The 15,173-nt window shown below is 36.2% G+C and overlaps 1 protein-coding gene and 1 pseudogene across 19 annotated transcripts in view; one reads left to right on the top strand and one right to left on the bottom strand.

Moving 5' to 3' along the window:
• The window catches only part of ATRX (ATRX chromatin remodeler), a 242,183-nt gene that overhangs the window by 59,781 nt on the left and 167,229 nt on the right, over positions 1 to 15,173 (bottom strand). For all 19 annotated transcript variants that reach the window (XM_022580857.2, XM_022580851.2, XM_022580859.2 and 16 more), the window contains 2 exons: positions 2,968 to 3,121; positions 137 to 243 (listed from right to left, as the gene is read on the bottom strand). In XM_022580857.2, the coding sequence (XP_022436565.1) occupies positions 137 to 243; positions 2,968 to 3,121 (261 nt within the window). The remainder of the gene's footprint in view (positions 1 to 136; positions 244 to 2,967; positions 3,122 to 15,173) is intronic.
• Positions 9,664 to 14,976, top strand: LOC111178194 (large ribosomal subunit protein uL16-like; annotated as a pseudogene).

Below are 15,173 nucleotides of genomic sequence, written 5' to 3'. Positions count from 1 at the left end.
CAAAAAGAAAGGACAGAAAAAATAGGTATATTAGGGTTGTGGGTCTGGGTAATATTGTTTTCTTCTATTGTTAAAATGTGTATACAATACGTTTAAATGAATGTTTTTAAAATTATGATATACAAATGTAACTCACCCTTATAAATAAGAGGTTTATCTTTATCTTCTGTCTTCTCCCTACTAGCCAATTCAAGAAAATCTTCAATCAGGTCCAGAGATATGAGAGACTGGCTGAAAACAAGGCTAAAAAGACAAGTTAGTATTCATGGATTAGAAGATTCACAAACAACATGATTCTAATCTAAACCTCAGTAAATATCCAAAAGAATTAAAAATTAGAAATTTGTAGAAATTAAAAAGCTGATTCTAAAGTTTATATGGGTATGCCAAGTACATAGAGTAGCCAAAACAATTTTGAAAGGAAAAAAGTTGGAGGCCTAACTCTACATGATTTCAACACAAAGCTAGTGTAATCAAAATAGTGTAGTACTGAGGAGGCCAACACAAATCAGTGGAACAGCATATAGTCCCGATATAAAGCTACACTATAGTTAATTGGTTTTTGAGAAATAGGCAAAAGCAATTCAATGGAAAAAATTAGTATTTTTAACAATGGTCTTGGCAAAATTGGATATTCATATGCTAAAAAAATGAATTTCCGCCTAAGCTTCAGCTGCACAAATAGGGAATAGAAGAATCTGATTTGACAAAAGTTCTTCTTAGAAAAAAAAGTCTTAGTTGACCACAAGTCAATATGAACCAATAGTGTTATTTGGATGTTGGAAAACTGCTCCATCAGACTGCAGGAATGGAAAGAAAGGTCCAGAATAAACAAGAACCAGCGTCACTATAATTCTGTGTTAATAAAAATTCAGCTGAAGTGTTTGTGACCATATTTTGAGATAAGTGCTAAAAAAATGAAGTATATTCAAGACCATGTCAGGACTGAAATTATGCCATATAAAGAACAGATAAAACAACTGAGAAGAAAAAGCTAAAAGTAACGAGAGATAAACCCACCATTATCTGAAGAGACAATTGAAATAGTAGTAGTGATGTCTGCAACCTACTTTGAAAGGCATCAGGAAAATAAGATGGATGATGGATAGATATGTAATAAATGAAGTATGATAAAATATAGAATATAGTATAGATTCTAGGTGACAGGTATATAGGTATTCACTCTAAAAATTCTTTCTACTTTTTGTTATGTTTGAAAATTTCCATAATGAAATGTTGGACAAATAAAGAATAGTGGTAATCACAATTCCAGAAATGCAGTTTTATAGTCTTAACGTTGATAACACCTATCAGTTGGGTTAATAACTAAAAATGATCATTATAACAGTAGTTTTAAAAAGCAGTAGATATATTCTATTTTAGACCAGGGGAGAAATAGCTATAGGAAGAGTATAAACTAAAGATAAGGATCCATTTTCTAACACTTTGAAGTATTCAACTATAGGGAGCCTTCTGAGATGCAAAATATTCTACCCAGGAGAGATCAGGAGAACATCCATGATGAACATGGTAGAAGAGATTCTTGAACTGGTTAGGAAATTAAAAGACTACTAAAATTTCCCCTATACTCATAAAATTCTTGTATGGTATCCAATAAAAATTAACTTTAAACTACAGAAGTTAATAGATAAGAAAGCATAAGCATGTCTAGAGCATTAATCTCTCTTGGTCTTTCAGGAACTCTGAGCTCAAATATCCACTTTCTACTTGACATCTCTCACGGACATCTAATAGGCCTTGGAAACTTAACAAAGCCAGAGCAGGACTCCTTACTACCTCTAATAAACTTACTTCTCCCTTAATCTTCTCCATTTTAGTAAATAACACCATAATCTACCAGCCACTTGGGGGAAAGCCTGAGGGTCATCTTTGACTACTCTCTCCTTCTTACTGCCCTGCATTCAATCTACCAAGTGCTGTTGTTTCTACTCCAAAACATACCCTTCATCTCCACTACTACCACTCCATTCCAAGCCAACATCACCCCTTATCTGAACCACTTGTTTCTGTATAAGTGGCAATATGTAACAAAAATAAGTTATAGTGAGTACTTATTAGATGCCAGGTGAAGGAGTTAATTAAAAAGGAATAAAACAGTTTGTGCCTTCAAACAACTCACTATCCAGCGAAAAGACACAAGTACATCAGAATGTGTTAAGTGTAGAGTAGAGGTATATTAAAAGGTGGTATGAAAATATAACAGAGCTACCTCTTTCCAGGAAAGTTAAAGAAACTAAATTTGACATTTTTTAAGATAGAAGATTGTTTTATTTTAGCCTTATGTTAAAGTGCTTAAATTTTTTAACAAAAAAATGGTTATATCAAAAGCATTATATTTTAAAAATATTTTATGACCAGAACTTGGGATCTTATAAAAGCCTAAACAGTAGGTCTGGTTCAAAACTTTGAAAGTATGTTTTTTAAATAATAAAATGAAGGATAAGATTGGGGGTTCGAATCCAGGGAAGGGAAAGGGGGCACAAATGCTAGAAGTAAAATAAACAGGAACAAAAAACAAAGGAGAAATAATAAAGAGAGTAGCCAAAGAGGAGAAATAAAGTCTGAGAGGTGTCCACTAGATTTGGAAATTAGAAGGTCATTAAGTGACTTTAGGGGGGAAAACTCAGTAAAGTAATAGGGTAGAAGCCACACCGCATGGATTGAAAAATGATTCTGAAAGTGATGAAATACAAACATCAACTAGAGACTTGGCTCAAGGAAATAAGTTCAAGATACTATAGCCAGAAGGGGAAAACAGCACTGAAGAAATAACCAGAATATGCACTCAGAAACAGTGACTTAGAAGGAAGATAGCTGTCACTAAACTAACCATGAAATTACACCTTTAGAAAAGAAGAAAACAAAACAGATTGCTTTAAATAAATTGTTTAAACAATAAAAATGTTATCAAAATGTTCATATAATAAAAATAGGAAAAGAACTTACACTTTATCCCCAATTTCCTCTGCCATTCGAAGAATTTCAAAGAGAAGCACCATTTTTCCAGAATGCTCTAAAACCTCAGCATCAGCATCTGTAACAAAATCTTTGTACCAGTCTGGAGCTGGGCTGCTTGGATTAGAAGAGGAAGTAGCTTTACCTAAACAAAATAAATGAAACATAAATAAGTAGGCAAATAAGGGAAGAAGCTGAAAGACTCCAGAGAGGGATTAAGACAGAGATTAAGAGAAAGACATATAGACCAACCAACCCAGGGAGAGAGTGAGAAAGAAAGAGATTGGTAAGGATGTGGGAGATGGGTGCAAAACACACACACACACACACACACACACACACACCCACAGAAGAAGAGAGAGAAAAAAGACAACCCTAGGAGAGAAAGAGCTCTATACTCTGAGAGAAAGACACAGGAGGTAAGGTAGAGGGGACCCTGGAAGAGGGAGGTAAAGAGACAGAGAATCAGAAAGACACACAAAGGCACATATAAACATACACATATGTACACAGAGGAAGAAAGACATGGGGGAGGGGCACCAAGTGAGACAGTAAGCAAGAGACAGACCCTGAGAAAGTGCAAGTATGAGAAACAGAACGTGGGGGCAGGAGGGCTCAGAAAGACAGAGACCCAAAGAGATGAAGCCCCTCAGGTCCTGAGACAGTATAACCCCCAAAGCATACCCCAAGAGATAGGGACCAGGAGAGAAAGACCTAGAGACCCAAAGAGAGAGGAAGAGAGGAAAAGAAAAAGGGAAGGGAGTTTGACTCGCGTAGAGATCAAGGGAGAAAAGATCTTAGGGGCAGGCAACATTTCACTGTGCTACTAGAATTCTGGAAAACTCAAACAAGGATTGATCCTGGCATCACCATATCATGTTAAATCATTTTGCTCTTACTTTCCCCACAAACTTTGATTATAAAAGGTGTAAACAGATTGCCAACAGACACATGAAAGAATGCTCAACATCATTAATCATTAGAGAAATGCAAATCAAAACTACAATGAGGTATCATCTCACACTGGTTGGAATGGCCATCATCAAAAAATCTACAAAAAATAAATGCTGGAGAGGGTGTGGAGAAAAGGGAACCCTCTTGCACTGTTGGTGGGAATGTAAACTGATACAGTCACTATGGAGAACAGTTTGGACGCTCCTTAAAAAACTAAAAATAGAACTACCATACGACCCAGCAATCCCACTACTGGGCATATACCCTGAGAAAACCGTAATTCAAAATAGCCAGGACATGGAAGCAACCTAAGTGTCCATCAACAGATGAATGGATAAAGAAGATGTGGCACATATATACAATGGAATATTACTCAGCCATAAAAAGGAACAAAACTGAGTTATTTGTAGTGAGGTGGATGGACCTAGAGTCTGTCATACAGAGTGAAGTAAGTCAGAAAAAGAAAAAATACTGTATGCTAACACATCTATATGGAATATTAAAAAAATGGTCATGAAGAACCTGGGGCAAGATGGAAATAAAGACGCAGACCTACTAGAGAATGGACTTGAGGGTATGGGGAGGGGGAAGGGTAAGCTGGGACAAAGTGAGAGAGTGGCATGGACATATATACACTACCAAACGTAAAACAGATAGCTAGTGGGAAGCAGCCACATAGCACAGGGAGATCAGCTCGGTGTTTTGTGACCACCTAGAGGGGTGGGATAGGGAGGGTGGGAGGGAGGGAGATGCAAGAGGGAAGAGATATGGGGACATATGTATATGTATAACTGATTCACTTTGTTATAAAGCAGAAACTAACACACCATTGTAAAGCAATTATACTCCAATAAAGATGTTAAAAAAAAGGTGTAAGAAGAGAATAACAAAATAATCTATGAAAGATATAAACAGTTCAGTTTAAAATAAGGAATGTACAGGTTTAACCTGTTTCTGTATCTTCTCTCAATTGCCTTTTAATGCAAAGTACTTTAAATTTTTATATATTTTGTTATATTTTACATATTCAGAAAAGTATATAGAATATAAAGAACAGCAGTGTTCCCATATCCCATCTTCATCAAATTTTAAAACACGTTAAATCTACTTCTGATGCAACTGAAGCCTAATATGTGACCCTAACCAATACTGTTCTCTTCTTTCCCCCCTTCTTTTGGAAAAGTAATAAAACCCTAAACTTTATATTTACTATTTATGTTGTTTTTATATTTTCACTACATTTGTATTAGTAAACTGTAATTATGTATCATGTTTTTAAACTGTATGTAAATGGTACCATACTGTTTGCATAATTTTACAACCTACTTTTTCACTGAATGGAGTTTTTCATTTTCCACTCAAAGTGAGACTTATTCAATAATTCTAACTGCCATATAGTATTCCACTGCATGAATATACCATAATTTATTAGTTCTCCTGTTCATAGACATTTAGATTATTTCTCATTTTTGCCTACTGTGAAATAACTGCAATGAAGACTCAGTGTTGTATTTTTCTAGAATGTTGTCTACTTCATCTAAGTTTAAAATTTTCTGTTATAAAATTATGCTCATGACTCATATCATATTAAACATACCTACTTTATATTCTTATCAAATAGTTCTAATATCTGTGGTTCTTGACAATCTGATCATGTTGTTTGTTTTTTGTGCTAACTTTGTCAAGTTGGCTGATAACTTATTTTGTTGCTAACTTTTCCTAATGTTGATTGCTTCTTTAGGTACTCTATAACTTTTTCTTGTCATTTCACTTTCAGTGTAGCTGTAATATGAGAGAATTCTCGGTAGCCTGGGTTGACATCATACAACTCCACAGTGATTCTGCATCTGCTTCTCTCAGATGCTCCAGGGGATCACCAACCCAGAATTACTTTTGAGGTTAGTATTTCAGCTTGAGATTTTTAGACTATGTAAATAATGTAAATTCAAACCATAAACCATGTGAGGGAAAGCCCATGATTATGAATCCAAGAAAACTATTTTTGAAACCCACAGCCCAGCGTGACACAGATAAGCTTCCTTGTCATCTCCTTATCATCTCCCTGGATTGATGGGAAAATTTTTTTCTATCCTATTCTTCTATGGAGTATGTACCTATGTTAAACAGATTCAGCTTAAATCTGAGTTCTAAGAACTCTCCACCTTATAGAGCGCTCAAGGCCTTGAATCTTACCCCTGAGTAGGTGAAAACCAAAGCTGCTACTCTCAAGACTAGCCTATCCCTAGAGCTTCCATAGCATACTTTCTTGAACTTACTGTTTATCAGTTCCTTCTTTTTAGTCTGGGTCCTGGTGATTTCCATTACTTTTACAGAGCTCATTATGCATTTGTATTTAAACCACAATAAACTATTGCCTAAATGTACCGCACATTTTCACGATTCCATGCCGTTCCTTGAATGTCTTATATTACGTTCTCCCCCTCTTTTCTTGACCAACTTCCAGGCATATTTTACTATCCTTCAAGAGTCAACAAAAATTTCATCTTAGAAGAGCCTTCTTAAGAGGGTGACCCTTGGCTGTTGTCTGGGAACTTGAATGGTAAACCGTTCCCTGTACTGATTTTAAACTTTCCCTGAGAAGGGATTGCTGCACCTCATCTAGGCACCTAGAAAGAAAACACCTGTTTTCGTTCTGGGAGTCTGGAATTTGGTAAGAGCCAGGCAGAAAGTGCCTATGTCACCAGTCCCCAGTAAAAACCTTGGGTACTTAGTCTCTAATGAGCTCCTCTGGTAGACAACACTTCACATATGTAGCCATAACTTGCTGCTGCAGAAATTAGTACATCCTGTGTGACTCCACTGCGATAGGACTCTTGGAAGGTTATGCCTGGTTTCCTCTGGACTTTAACCAATACGTGCCTTTTCCCTTTCCTGATTTTGCTTTGTACTCTTCTGTTGTAATAAACCATAGTCCTGAATATGACTATATGCTGAGTCCTATGAATCACCAAACCAGGGGGTAGCTTTGAGGAATCCTGACACGTAGCTTATCAAGCATATGCTAACTAAAATTCCTTTCTACAATTAGTCAACTGGCAAATAATCAGTGCCTTTGGGAATTTTGCAGTTCCACAGACTGAACACAACTTCAGCAATGGTTACCCAATTTAATTAAGGTAATTTATATACAGTAAAAGTGTAAGCAATTATTAAAAAAAGCTGGCAGATAGTACAAATGTGGCAGCTAAATAAGAAGTGTAAAAGCTTAGCACAGGTGACAATTTCTGTGCAAATACAATACATTCATTCTAACTGTAATCCTGTTGGATATAATCACAACAGAGTAATCTCTAAAAAAATAAAAAGTGACCCAGAGGGCTTCCCTGGTGGCGCAGTGGTTGACAGTCCACCTGCCGATGCAGGGGACACGGGTTCGTGCCCCGGTCCGGGAAGATCCCACATGCCGCAGAGAGGCTAGGCCCATGAGCCATGGCAGCTGAGCCTGCGCGTCCGGAGCCTGTGCTCCTCAACGGGAGAGGCCACAACAGTGAGAGGCCCGCGTACCGAAAAAAAAAAAAAAAAAAGTGACCCAGAGAAATATGGGCTACTCCAGTTCATAAATATCCTGAATAAATAATTAAAACCTACAAATAGATATTTCATGCTGAATATTCTTACTTCATCATCGACATGGATTAATCATTCCTCCTGTTATAACTCTGTATTGTGTATGCATACATGACAAGTAACAGTGAATTAATAAATCAAAGCCACTTCTAAATAACCACTCTGGATATCAAAAAATGCTTACAAGGCACAAATGAAATACAAACAAATAGAAAGCAACACTTTTACCCCTAATTTCTTCAAGCAATTTAAATATATATTTAAACACCGTATTTGCAGCAAGATACACTGTAGTTTTTTTTCTTATAATAACGAACTTTATTTTATTTTATTTTTTCGAACTTTATTTTATACCAGAATTCTACTACACAAGAATATTGAGAGGAGTCATTGGAAATGCAGATTATTGTTAAATGCAACTTAAAAAATACTCTTCCCATCCCATTTAGGTAGCACAGATGTTTCTATGCTTACTAAACTCACTGGTGCTATTGGAAATGCAACATATTTGCCAGTCTAGTGAAGAACATTCCCCACCAGACCAAGCACCTCTGAAGACCAGGCCCCTTTGCTTTTCCTTTGATTTCTGGTGTCAGCATATTGATATGCACCAGGTATTTTTGAATCAACAGAATGACTGAAAGAATTAGGCTATAAATTCATCTATCAATCAATCAATCACCATCATCAATGTCTTCAAAATGTATCCCAAAGTAAAAGACCAGCAGAACCAAAGAATCAGAGATACTTCTTACCACCTCCTAAAACTGAACTCTTTCCTGACTCCACCCCCTTTTCAGGCTACCACCTCACCCCTTAACTCTTCTTACCTTTTCTTAAATTGAAGTGCAGTTAATTTACTATGTTGTATTAGTTTCAGATGTACAGTAAAGTGATTCAGTTACATATATATATATATATATATATATATATATATATTCTTTTTCTGATTCTTTTCCCTTATAGGTTATTACAAAATATTGAGTATAGCTCCCAGTGTCATACAGTAGGTCCTTGTTGATCATCTATTTTATATATAGTAGTGTGTATATGTTAATCCCAAACTAATTTATCCCTCCTCCCCTTTCCCCTTTGGTAACCATAAGTTTGTTTTCTGTCTGTGGGTCTATTTCTGTTTTGTACATAAGTTCATTTGCATCATTTTTCTTTTTTGATCTTCCACATATAAATGATATCGTATGGTATTTGTCTTTCTCTTTCTGACTTACTTCACTTAGTATGATAATCTCTAGGTCCATCCATGTTGCTGCAAATGGCATTATTTCATTCTTTTTTATGGCTGAGTAATATTCCACTGTATACATATGTATGTGTGTGTTTATGTATACACACACACACACACATGCACACGCACACACACACACACACACACACCCCACATCTTCTTTATCCATTCATTTGTTGATGGACATTTAGGTTCCTTTCATGTCTTGGTTATTGTAAATAGTGCTGCAATGAACACTGGGGTGCATGTATCTTTTCAAATTATGTTTTTCTCTGGACATATGCCCAGGACTGGGATTGCAGGATCATATGGTATCTCTATTTTTTAGTTTTTTAAGGAACCTCCATCACCTCACACCAGTCAGAATGGCCATCATAAAAAAGTCTACAAATAATAAATGCTGGAGAGGGTGTGGAGAAAAAGGAACTCTCCTACACTATTGGTGGGAATGTAAATTCATACAGCCACCATGGAGAACAGTATGGAGATTCCTTAAAAAACTACACTGTAGGGCTTCCCTGGTGGTGCAGTGGTTAAGAATCCACCTGCCAATTCAGGGGACATGGGTTCAAGCCCTGGTCTGGGAAGATCCCACATGTTGCAAAGCAACTAAGCCCGTGCGCTATAACTACTGAGCCTGCACTCTAGAGCCCACGGGCCACAACTACTGAGCCCGTGTGCCACAACTACTGAAGCCCGCATGCCTAGAGCCTGTGCTCCGCAACAAGAGAAACCACCGCAACTAGAGCCCCGCCCACTGCAACTAGAGAAAGCCTGTGCGCAGCAATGAAGACCCAACACAAACAAAAATAAATAAATTTTAAAAAGCCTACACTGTAGTTTTAGAAATAAAGGTAGAATATCATTAAAATATATGTATAAATAGTAGTACTAGTAGAATGGTAAACTCTGTAAGTGTATTTTGCACATTGATATAACCCAAGCTTCTTGAGCTGTCCCAGGCACATAGTAAGAACACAATAAACATTTGTTGAATGAATAAATATGGTATGTTAATGCTAATATTATGGTCCTATATAATATACCAAGATTCTATCACAAAAGATTATATCCATACAATAAATTATATACATTTTGTTTTTCAATTGCGTTACAATTAACATACAATATATTAGCTTCAGGTGCACCACATAGTGATTAGATGTTTTTATACAGTATGCAATGATAACCACAATAAGACCAGTTATCATCCATCACCATATTTTTCAATATTACTGACTACATTCCCTATGTGCACATTAAATGCCTGTGACTTATTAATTTTATAGCTGGAAGTTTGTACCACTTAACTCCCTTTACCTATTTCATCCATCCCCCCAAGATGCACCCCCTTCTGCCAACCACCAGTTTGCTCTAGATATCAACGAGTCTGCTCCTATTTAGTTTAGTTTGTTTGTTTTGTTTTTTACATTCCACATATAAGTTAAATCATACAGTCTTTGTTTTTCTTGGTCTGACTTATTTCACTTACCATAATACCCTGCAGGTTGATCCACGTTGCCATAAAGGCAAGATTTCATTCTTTCTTATGGCTGAGTAGTATTCCATTACACACACACACACACCCCTCCTTTATCCATTCATCTACTGATGGACACTTACGTTGCTTCCATATCTTGGCTACTGTAAACAGTGCTGCAATGAACATGGGAGTACACATATATTTTCAAATTAGTGTGTTTGTATTCTTCAGATAAATACCCAGAAGTGGAAATGCTGCATCATATGGCATATGGTAGTTCTACTTTTAATTTTTTGAGGAACCTCCATGGTTTTAATAATAGCTGCAACAATTAACATTCCCACCAACAGTGCACAACAGTACCCTTTTCTCCACATCTTCACCAACACTTGTTGTTTCTTGCTTTTTGATAACAGCCATTCTGACAGGTGTGAAGTTGTATCTCACTGTGCTTTTGATTTGCATTCTGCTGATGATTAGTGATGTTGAAAGCCTTCCCATGTTCCTGTTGACCATCTGTATGTCTTCTTTGGAAAAATGTCTATTCAGGTTCTCTGCCCAGTTTTTAATCTGGTTGTTTTTTGATATTGAGTTGTATGAGTTATTTATATATTTTGGATATCAACCCCTTATGGGATATATCACATGTAAATATATTCTCCATTTAGTCCCATTAAACAAATGGGACTACTTTGATGTAGTCCCATTTGTTTAATTTTACTTTTGTTGCCCTTGCCTGAGGAAACAGATTCAAAAAAAATATTTCTAAGACCCATGTCAAAGAGCGTACTGCCTATATTTTCTTCTAGGAATTTTAAAGTTTAAGGTCTTACATTTAAGTCTTTAATCCATTTTGAGTTTCTTTTTGTATATGGTGTAAGAAAGTGATCCAGTTTCATTCTTTTGCATATAGCTGTCCAGTTTTCCCAACACCATTTTATTTCAAGAGACTGTCTTTTCCCCACTGTATGTTCCTTCCCCCTTTGTTGTAGATTAATTGAACATATGAGCTTCAGTTTATTTCTGAATTCGCTACTGTGTTCCATTTATCTATGTGTCAGTTTTTGTGCTGGTACTATACTGTTTTGACTACTAAAGCTTTGTAGTATAATTTCAAGTCTGGAAGCATATTATCTCCAGCTTTGTTCTTCTTTCTCAAGATTGCTTTGGCTATTCGGGATCTTTTCTGTTCCATACAAATTTTAGGATTGTTCTCATTCAGTCAAAAATGCCACTGGTATTTTGACAGGAATTGCATTGAATCTGTAGATGGCTTTTGGTAGTATCAACATTTTAATGATATTGACTCTCCAATACATGAGCACTAAGTATATTTCCATTATTTTTGTGTCATCTTCCATTTTGTTCCTCAATATCTCATAGTTTTCAGAGTATAGGTCTTGTGCCTTGGTTAAATTGAAACCTAGATATTTTATTCTTTTTGATGCAATTGTAAATGGAAAAGTTTTCTTAATTTCTCTTTCTGCTAGTTCATTACTAGTGTACAGAAAAGCAACAGGTTTCCATATATTTTTTTATGCTGAAACTTTACTGAATTTATTAGTTCTAATCGTTTTTTGGTAGAGTCTTTGGGGTTTTATACATATCATGTCATCTGCAAATAGTGACAGTTTTACTGCTTCCTTTCCAATCTGGATGCTTTTTCCCTTTTTCTTGCCTAATGGCTGGGGCCAGGACTTCCAATACTGTATTGAATAAAACTAGTGAGAATCCATATCCTTGTCTTGCTCCTGATCTTAGAGGAAAAGCTTTCAGCTTTTCACCACTGAGCATATTACCTGTGGGTTTTTCATAAATGGCTTTTACTATGATGAGATACGTTCTGTCTGTACCCACTTTGTTGAAAATTTTCATCATAAATGGATGTTGAATTTTATCAAATGCTTTTCCTGCATCTACTAAGATGATCATTTGATGTTATCCTTTGTTTTATTAATGTGGTATATCACATTGATTGATTTACAGATGTTAGACCATCCTCGTACCTCTGAGATAAATTTCATTGATCATGGTGTATGATCCTTTTAATGCATTTTAAAATTCAGTTTGCTAATATTTTGTTAAAGATGTTTGCATCTGTGTTCATCAGGGACATTAGCCTGTAGACTATTTTTTTGGTGGTGTCTTTGTCTCATTTTGGTATCAGGGTAACACTGGCCTCATAAAATGCGTTTGGAAGTGTTCCTTCCGTTTCACTTTTTTGGAATATTTTGAGAAGAATAGGTACTTACTCTTCTTTAAATGTTCGAGATAATTCACCTGTGAAGCCATCTGGACCTGGACTTTTGTTTTTAAACTACAGATTCAATATTGTTACTAGTAACAGATCTATTCAGATTTTCTATTTCTTCATGATTCAGTCTTGGAAAATTGTTCATTTCTAGGTATTTATCCATTTCTCCCAGGTTGTCTAATTTGTTGACACACAATTGTTCATACTAGTCTCTTATGATCCTTTGTATTTTGGTGGTGTTGTTTGTAACTTCTCTTCTTCCATTTCTGATTTTATTTATTTGGGCTCTCTCTCGATGGGTCTGGCTAAATATTTGATTTTGTTTATCTTTTCAAAGAAACAACACTTAGTTTCATTGAATTTTCCTTTTTTTTAAAGACTCAAATTCAGTTATTTCCACTCTGATCTTCATTATTTTGTTCCTTTCACAAACTTTGGGTTTTGCTTGTACTTCTTCTTCTTGTTCCTTTAAATGTACGTTTACATGGTTTATTTGACATTTTTCTTATTTCTTCTAGTAGGCCTGTACCACTATGAATTTTCCTCTTAGAACTGCTTTTGCTGCATCCCATAGATTTTGTAATGGTGTTTCCATTTTCATTTGTCTCAAAGTATTTTCTTATTTCCTCTTTCATTCCTTCGTTGATCTATTGCTTGTTTAGTAGCATGATTTTTAGCCTCCCCATATTATTGCTTTTTCCAGTTTTTTCTTGTGCTTGATTTCTAATTTCATATCACTGTGATCTGAAAAGATGCTTGATATGATTCCAATCTTCTTAAATTTATTAAGACTTGTTTTGTGACCTAACATGTGATCTATCCTGGAGAATGTTCCATTTTGTGACCTAACATGATCTATCCTGGAGAATGTTCCATGTGCAACTGAAAAGAATATGTATTCTGCTGCTTTTGGATAAAATGTTCTATATTTATCTATTAAATGCATCCGGTCAAATACCAGATTTAAGGCCAGAGTTTCCTTACCGATTTAGTGTCTAGATGATCTATACACTGATGTAAGTGGGGTATTAAAGTCCCCTATTATTACTGTATCACTGTCAATTTCTCCCTTTATTTCCGTTGATACTTTCTTTATATATTTAGACACTCCTATGTTGGGTGCATGAATATTTACAAATGTTACATCCTCTTGTTTGGATTGACCCCATTAACACTATGGCATGCACTTCCTTGTCTTTTGTTATAGTTTTTGTTTTAAAGTCTATTTTGTCTGACATGAGTATTGCCACCCCAGCATTCTTTACTTTTCAATCTGCATGGAATATCTTTTTCTATCCCCTCACTTTCAGTTTATGTGTGTCTTTAGATCTGAGGTGAGTCTCCTACAGGCAGCATATAGATGGGTCATGCTTTTTTATCCATTCAGCTACCCTATGTCTTTTGATTGGAGCATTTAGTCCATTCACATTTAAAATAATTATTGGCAGGTATATACTTATTGCCATTTTTTTAACTTGTTTTCTGGTTGTGTTTTTAGTTCTTCTCTGTTCCAGTCTTACTCTCTTCATTTCTTCCCTTATCGTTTGATGGATTCCTTTAGTTTTATGTTTTGATCCCTTTCTCTTTATTTTTTTGTGTATCCATTGTAGGTGTTTTTGATTTGTGGTTATCATGAGGTGTGTGTATGGGTATGTATGTATGTATGTGTATATACATCAACCTGTATATATACCCAATTATTTTAAGCTGACAGTCACTTTAAGTTTGAAGGCATTCTAAAAGCACTACGTTTTGTTCTTTCCCTTCATCATGCTTCTGAAAATCCTGTTGTCACCATGGGCTGCTGCCATGCCTGGTATTACTAGTATTGTAAGAACAATCTGTACCCAGAGTCTTGCTTCTGCCAAGGTGACCCTGATGCCAAGATCCACATCTTTTACCTGGGGTAGAAGAAGGCAAAAGTTCCCACTCTGTGGCTACATGGTGTCAAATGAGTATGAGCAGTTCTCCACCGAAGGCTGCCCGTATTTCTGCCAACAAGTACACGGTGAAAAGCTGTGGCAAAGATGGTTTTCACATCCAAACACATCTCCACCCCTTCTACATCATCCACATCAACAAGACATTCTCCTGTGCTGAGGCTGACAAGCTCTGGGTAGGTAGGTAGGGTGCCTCTGGAAAGCCCCAGGGCACAGTGGCCACAGTACACACTTGTCAAGTCATCATGTCCATCCCCACCAAGCTGAAGAACAAGGAGCATGTGGTTGAGGCCCTATACAGGGCCAAGTTCAAGTTCCCTGGCCACCAGAAGATTCACATGTCCAAGAGTGGGGATTTACTAAGTTTAAAGTCGATGAATTTGAACATGTCGTGGCAGAAAAGTGACTTAACCCAGTTGGCTGTGGGGTTAAATACATCCTTAATCACAGCCCCTTGGACAAATGGCAGGCCCTGCACTCACAAGAGCCTTGGTGTTGTTGTCCATTCCTTGCTCATGCCCACCAATAAATCCTACTTTCCTGTCTGTCAATCAATCAAAAAAAGCACTCCATTTTCACTTGCCTGTCACGTTTTATTTTTTGTTGTTATATTTTACTTCTTTTTATTTTGTGTATCCCTTAACTACTTACTTCAGTTACAGCTGATTTTTTTTACTACTTGTCTTTAAACCTTCATACTAGCTTTTTAAAGTGACTGATTCAATTCCTTTA

The sequence above is a fragment of the Delphinapterus leucas genome, chromosome X (assembly GCF_059928025.1).
Source record: "Delphinapterus leucas isolate spDelLeu-1000000601 "Yukka" chromosome X, BTC_Dleu_Yukka2, whole genome shotgun sequence".
Lineage (NCBI taxonomy): Eukaryota > Metazoa > Chordata > Mammalia > Artiodactyla > Monodontidae > Delphinapterus > Delphinapterus leucas.
Note: the sequence above shows the minus strand (reverse complement) of the source record. Positions and strands in the feature narration are given on the sequence as shown.